The sequence below is a fragment of the Myotis davidii genome, unplaced genomic scaffold (genome assembly GCF_000327345.1).
Source record: "Myotis davidii unplaced genomic scaffold, ASM32734v1 scaffold902, whole genome shotgun sequence".
NCBI classification, from domain to species: Eukaryota; Metazoa; Chordata; class Mammalia; order Chiroptera; family Vespertilionidae; genus Myotis; species Myotis davidii.
The window spans coordinates 3,738,487-3,745,806 of NW_006293951.1; the positions used below are offsets into that span (position 1 = coordinate 3,738,487).

Below are 7,320 nucleotides of genomic sequence, written 5' to 3' on the forward strand. Positions count from 1 at the left end.
CAGAGGCTTCCCGGAACCGGAGTTCAGAGCCGTCGGGAGCTTGTGACTCCCTCCGGATTCAAAAAGGCCGCCGCGTCCTCGGGTGCCAGCCCCTTTCCGCGCGCGCGAGCCCCGTACCTCTGCGCTTCTCTCCTGCAGCTTCTCTTGCTCTCAGTGTGCCTCTCCTTCCTTCTAGTTGTAGAATTTACAGTCAGCCAGGCTTCCTGTTGTTCTGGATGAAGTCCGTATTGTTTCTCTGAGGTATTAATCAATTGTTGTGAGCGGCCTTAATTTCCCGGTGTTTATCTCTGCCGCCATCTTAGTTTCTCAGCTTTACTTTTAAAATGGGATACAGTTAGACTACTTAAAAGTTTAGTGTAACTTTGCTCATAATTTTATGTAAGTTGTTTATTTATTAGGTTTTGATACTTATAGAGGACCTCCTTCAGTTTCCAATGGAAATTATAGCCAGCTGCAATTCCAAGCTCGAGAGCATCCTGGGACACCTTATTCCCAAAGGGTAAGAATAGTCGTCATAGTTGAATAGTAGTACAGTTGTTGATGCTAAGCTGGTGATTAAATTATAGCGCAGTCATGATTTTTTTTTTTGTATAAGGCACTCTTAGTTTTAACTTGTAAGTATTGTGAAGAGTAAAGTTGGAAGCTTTTCTAATAACCCATAAATGACAACTTAGAAGGTTTGAAGGAACGTATTAATCATGTTGTTTGTATTAACTCATTTACTCTTCCACCCTATAAGAGAAACTGGGGTTCAGAAGCAAGTTAAATAACTCACCTAAGGTTACTCAGCACGTAAACAGTAGAACTAAGATGAGAATGCAAAATGTCTTAAATCTGGAGCCCATGATTTTAACTTTACTATATTGCCTTAAATTTAACTTTTCTAGATATCAAGTATAGCAAAGTCTTTTTTAAAAATATTTTTTTTTATTGATTTCCTAGAGGAAGGGAAAGGGGGAGATAGAAACATCAATGATGAGAGAGAATCATTGATTGGCTGCCCCCCCCCCACCCCGCCCACACACACACTCGGGATTGAGCCCCAACCTGGGCATGTGTCCTGACCAGGAATCAAACCATGATCTCTCAGTTCATAGGTCGATGCTCAACCAGAGCCAAACCAGCTAAGGCATAAGTATGCTTTTTATGGGTTATATGGTTTTACCATACTTGGAAGGTAGTTTGAAATGTTGGCTCTTGAACATTTTTTTCTTGAAGATAATAGATTACATTTCCAGGGTATAATATAATTCTTATCAATTCGCCTGTCAAGACAAAACAAAGCCCTAACATACTTTATAATTTTCTTTAGAGTTTGGTTTATAAATTGAGCAAGATTTAAATAGTCTGTGTTCTTGCTTTATTATCTTCTATTTTTTTTTTTTTGAGATGAGGGACAGAGGATCATGCCATATTTTTTTTTTAATAAAGATTTTTTAGAGAGGAAGGAAGAGAGAGAAAACAACATTGATGTGAGAACAAAGCATCAATTGGCTGCCCCTGCATTGCCCCCAGCCGGGGATGGAGCCCACAACTTGGGCATGTGCCCTGACCAGGACTTCAACCAGTAATCTTTTGGTGCACAGGACAATGCTCAACCAACTGAGCCACACCAGCCAGGGCAGACCATGCCATATTTTTAAATTTCTCCCATTACTTAGCATTGTATCTTTTAAATAGCGTTCTCTAGATGCTTTATAGTTTTTGAAAGTATTAACCTATCTAGGTCCTGGCTGGATAGCTCAGTTGGTTAGAGTGTTGTCCCGATATGCCAAGGTTGTGGGTTCCATCTCTGGTCAGGGCACATATAAAATCAACCAATGAATGCATAAACAAGTGGAACAACAAATTGATGCTTCTCTCTTTCTCCCCCTCCCGCCCTCAAGTCAATAAATTTTTTTTTAAAAAGTATTAACCAATTGGTGAGGTTCATTAACAGATGAAGCAAGTATTGCTACTGTTGCCATTGTTTTATTTTTGTTTTTGTTATTTTTTATATTTTTTGTGTTTGGAGACATCTGAGCCTCTTCAGTTGCTGGAGAAGGCCAGTAAAGGGCTAAGAGGACTTTAATCTTAGAGAATGACCAGCCAGTCATCCTGGGTAATAACTAATTATTGTCTTATATTTTTGGTTTCATTTTAGGATAATTTCCAGCAGTGTTACAAGCGCGGAGGGACATCTGGTGGTCCTCGGGCAAATTCAAGAGGTAAGGTCAATTAATTGAGTAGTTTATTTGCCCAACCTACCTCTTCCTCCGTCAAGTTCTCCCCAAATACTCTGTTTTCAGCATTTATGTTGTGGCTTTCAGTTTGCTTACATCGTAGTTCTGGAGACCTGAGAGAGATATTAGACTACTTAGGCTGTGGAAATCGGTTTTCAGTTTAATTAAAAGTGTAAGTGTGTGTGTGTTTGTTTTCTTGACCCCAGAGCGTAATTTAACCTTAGATATACAGGGTGGAGCAAAAGCAGGTTTACAGTTGTGAGTATGTGAAACACAGATTTTATTCTGGTATTTTATTGTATCATTTTCCATACAAACGACTGTAAACGTTACTTCTGCCCCATTCTGTATATTCACAATGCCGACTTGTGAATGGATTGTTTCATGGAATGTTTCAGGAAGGTGGTTCTTGTAATAATGGGCATTTGCACATACTCTAGTTTCACTACATTGATAGATAGGAGTAAAGATGGGAAATAAGCAACTTAAAATTAAGACACACAGTTAAGACTTGAAACAAAAGCAGGAAACTTGTGATACTTCAAAAATTGTGGACAGTACTATTTAAAGATTCAGTGTAACCGAGGAAATCAAGAGTTACTAAAGATTAACTGGCTTTGTTACAGGAAAACAGTTTTTTGTTTTGTTTTTTAAACAGAGTAGCCAGTATTTGCATTGCCTTTGCCTTACACGTGAGCAGTGTTTGTACCGTGCTTAAAACATTTCACAATACCACATTGACTTGGAAATAAAATACAAGCATTCATCATGGTATCATACCAAAATATCCTTGAATGGCTAGTAGTTCTAAAAGTTGGTTCTCTTATGCAATCTCAGTTTTCTTGAGTGTTTTTACATCAGAAACTTTGAGTAGGTTTATCACTGAGGAATGTAGAACAATGAGAATTATGAGAGAAAGGTAAAGAAGCAAAGAGAATGCTCAAACCTGGGCTTTAGACTTTGCCAATAATCTTAACTAGGTAAATTATCCAAACTTTTGGGAGCCTTATTTTTTTTAATCTTAGTGGTATAAAAGCCTAGTGCTGGAAAAGCCTTGAGAAGCATACTGTAGCTATACTTCTTGCTTTTGTTTTGGAGTTTACTGTAAATGTGTCCTTCTCTGTGTTTCAGTAGCCGACTAATGTTAAATATTGTGTTCAAAGCTAACTGCTTCATTATGACAAACTCACTGTTGCTAATAAAACAGCAGGGTGGAGCGATTCTTCTCAGGTGAGCAGCCCAGAAAGAGATAATGAAACCTTTAACAGTGGTGACTCCGGACAAGAAGACTCCCGCAGCATGACCCCCGTGGATGTGCCCGTGACAAATCCAGCAGCCACCATCCTGCCGGTACATGTCTATCCCCTGCCTCAGCAGATGCGCGTTGCCTTCTCAGCAGCCAGGACCTCTAATCTCGCCCCTGGAACTTTAGACCAACCTATTGTGTTTGACCTTCTTCTGAACAACTTGGGAGAAACGTTTGATCTTCAGCTTGGTAGATTTAATTGCCCGGTGAATGGCACTTACGTTTTTATCTTTCACATGCTGAAGCTGGCAGTGAATGTGCCACTGTATGTTAACCTCATGAAGAACGAAGAGGTCTTGGTGTCTGCCTATGCCAATGACGGTGCTCCAGACCATGAAACCGCTAGCAATCACGCGATTCTTCAGCTCTTCCAGGGAGACCAGATCTGGTTACGTTTGCACAGGGGAGCCATTTATGGAAGTAGTTGGAAATACTCTACATTTTCTGGCTACCTTCTTTATCAAGATTGAAAGTCAATGCACAATTGACAACAAAAGAATGGTGTTCTATATTAGTGGGGTTAAAGGAAAGGTTGTCCTTGACCTTGTGACTAACTGGTTTAGGGAAATGTTCTCATTCCTAGAGGAAGGAGGAGGTCTTTATTTTTGTTTTCCTCCCCAAAGTGAAAAATTTGAAGCTGAATGACAATTAGCACTAATCTGGCACTTTATAAATTGTGATGTAGCCTTGCTAGTCAAGCTGTGAATGTATCTTGTTTGCACTTAACCCTTAACTGTATTAATGTTCAGCTTACTAAACTGACTGCCTCAAGTCCAGGCAAGTTATAATGCCTTGTTGTGCCTCAATAAAAAACTCACATGCACCCTCGGTGTTCTTATTTGATTAAACTTTTAGTTGAGAAGTAAAACATTTAATTTTTAGTATCCATCATTGGTAACTCTTGAATAAGAGTATTTATGGGATCATATTATTATGTGAAAATAATGCTCAGTGATTGAGCGTTGACCTATGAACCAGGAGGTCACGGTTCGATTCCCAGTCAGGGCATATGCTCAGGTTGTGAGCTCGATCCCCATTGTGGGGTGTGCAGGAAGCAGCTGATCAATCATTTTCTCTCATCATTGATGTTTCTGTCTTTCTCCCTCTTCCTTCCTCTCTGAAGTCAATAAAAGATATTTAAAAAGAAGCCTTTTATATATAACAGTTCCTTTTAGAGCTACTTTTCTCTGGTATTGTACATGTCATTCATCTAAAGATTTTTATCTGTTTTCCATTGGTTAAATCACATATTTTCCTTGAAGCTATCTTGCAGTAGGACATGTGTTATCCTTTAGTTATCTTCAGGTACCTAATACATGTATATTAATTCGAGATATAACAGGAGATACACAGATACTTCTGGTCCACCATTAGATTTATGCTTTCTAGTGGATTCTCAATCTGAAGAGCAAAATATTTAGTCATCAAAAAGCATAGGTCTGGGGCTGCCCAGACAGTGTTTGTGTGGGCAGTGACAGCGTTCCCCAGTGTGTGGGGAGACCCTGGAAAGGGAAAGTTACCCGGAGCTTGAGTCTCCTGAGCTTCTGAATGTTGATTTCAGAGCCTGTTGCCTCTTTAGTCTGAGTTCCCACAACCAGATCCTACTTCACAAATGACCCTGGACAGTAATAAAACTATAAAAGCCTGAACCCAAACCCTGCCACCTTCATTGGTTCAGTGCTTTGACTTCCTTTTAAGGAGACCTAATGTGGAGAGCTTAAAAATGGTGGCAGGGTAAGTGGATGCTGCATGGACATGCTCCCAGAAACAAACTGGAATTAGACTAAACTTCTGGAATAATCAACAGAAGACTTGCAGGAGAGAACCCTGATACTCGAGGACCAAAAGTGGAGACCACATAGAGACTGGTAGGAGGGGTGGAGGCATGAAAGGGCTGGCCCAGCACCTATAGATCACAACTGAAGTTCGGGAGAGAGATCTCAGCTGTGGGGAGTTGTCCCTGAGAACTCGGGGATCTAATCCCCAAGCTCCCACCCCCCTCCCAGCAGAGACCACCAAAACTGAGGAGGGTACTCATATAACATCTGGCTGTGAAAAGCAACAGGGTTGCTGTCTGCCAGGGAGTGACAGTTGAAAATTCAGGCACCCTCTTAAAGGACCAATGCACAAAATTCCCTGTGGAGCCACCCACCTTGTGCTCCAGCAGAGGGAGGGCAGAGTGGACTGGAGCTGTGTGAACAGAAGCCAGGATTGGGGACTCCGGTGTTAGGGCTCAGAAGGTAGACACCCTCAGCTTCCTGTGCTGAGTCATCCCCTCACACAGTGGAGGATTTCTTTCCCATACAGACATGTGCCTTGCCTGGGGAGAAGACAGTTGACCCACCGTATTGGAAAACACCTTGCCCTGAAGCAACTTGAGAGACTAAAAATAACAGTTAGCCTCCAGGCAGAAGCAACTGCCCCACCCTGTTGTGAAAAAAAATTCAAAAAGAACCAAGATGGGGGCATAGGTAAATGCCTGTACTTGCTGCCTCCCACAACCACATCAAAATTACAACTAAAATACAGGACAGCTATCATCAGGGTACCCAATAACATCTGGCTGTGAAAAGCAACAGGGTTGCTGTCTGCCAGGGAGTGACAGTTGAAAATTCAGGCACCCTCTTAAAGGACCAATGCACAAAATTCCCTGTGGAGCCACCCACCTTGTGCTCCAGCAGAGGGAGGGCAGAGTGGACTGGAGCTGTGTGAACAGAAGCTAGGATTGGGGACTCTGGTGTTAGGGTTCAGAAGGTAGACACCCTCAGTTTCCTGTGCTGAGTCATCCCCTCACACAGTGGAGGATTTCTTTCCCATACAGACATTTGCCTTGCCTGGGGAGAAGACAGTTGACCCACCTTATTGGAAAACACCTTGCCCTGAAGCAACTTGAGAGACTAAAAATAACAGCCTCCAGGCAGAAGCAACTGCCCCACCCTGTTGGGAAAAAAAATTCAAAAAGAACCAAGATGGGGGCATAGGTAAATGCCTGTACTTGCTGCCTCCCACAACCACATCAAAATTACAACTAAAATACAGGACAGCTATCATCCAGTACCATGGGAAATTTGGCTGAGTGGAAGTATTACAACTGGAGAGGTAAAGAAGAAAGCACATTGAGACTGGTAGGAGGTGCGGAGGTGTGGAATGGGCTGGCAGCCAGGTGTGCCACTTTTTTAATTGGGAGGGAGATACAAGCTCCCACTTGCTCTGAGCTCCAGTGCCGGGTGAGACTCTGGGGTACCCAGACACATACGGGGAGCAACTGGACTATCTAGCATAGGGGCAGAAACACAGGGGCGGCTTTCTTACAGAAGGAGGTGTTTGCAATGGTTATTGTTCCTGTGCTGTGACCTCTCTGGTGCTGGGCCAACTGGCAGCCATTGCTGTTTGCTCCACCCTGGAGATTCCCTGAGACCCCACCCTACCCAATTTACAACCCCAACCAAGCTGTGTGCAGTGGCTTTTGCTTATGAGTAGACTGTTCTTTCTCAGCCTAAAACCTGTCAAACAAGCTGCAGCTGGGTCAGGGAACCGCAAAGCTATCAACAGAAGGCCAAGGCCAGGACCAGCAGCCTGCCTTTTTTCACAGCTGGGCCTCGTCTGGTCACTTCCAAACCCAATACAAAGAGGAGGAATCTGCAGATCCCTCTGTCGCTCTTGCTGGGTGGCTGCAAGCAGTGGCTGACTTTGCACCACCTTGTAGATCCAAGAGCCAGTGTACTCAGTGGTTAGTGTGAGACCATACCACATTACAACTCTTCACATCCATACGTGGCACACTCAAGGGGA

The 7,320-nt window shown here is 42.7% G+C and overlaps 1 protein-coding gene and 1 long non-coding RNA gene across 4 annotated transcripts in view; one reads left to right on the forward strand and one right to left on the reverse strand.

Annotated features, from left to right (window-relative positions):
• CAPRIN2 (caprin family member 2) overlaps positions 1 to 4,352 on the forward strand; it is a 47,465-nt gene extending 43,113 nt beyond the window's left edge. For 2 of the 3 annotated variants that reach the window (XM_006767829.2, XM_015566618.1), the window contains exons 16-18: positions 399 to 499; positions 2,144 to 2,207; positions 3,430 to 4,352. In XM_006767829.2, the coding sequence (XP_006767892.1) occupies positions 399 to 499; positions 2,144 to 2,207; positions 3,430 to 3,998 (734 nt within the window). In that variant the 3' untranslated portion in view covers positions 3,999 to 4,352. The remainder of the gene's footprint in view (positions 1 to 398; positions 500 to 2,143; positions 2,208 to 3,429) is intronic. The other variant, XM_015566619.1, reaches the window with a different exon arrangement.
• Positions 2,221 to 7,320, reverse strand: part of LOC107183766 — a 19,969-nt gene continuing 14,869 nt past the window's right edge. Inside the window, exon 3 of the long non-coding RNA XR_001514577.1 lies at positions 2,221 to 2,335. This is a non-coding gene — a long non-coding RNA (uncharacterized LOC107183766). The remainder of the gene's footprint in view (positions 2,336 to 7,320) is intronic.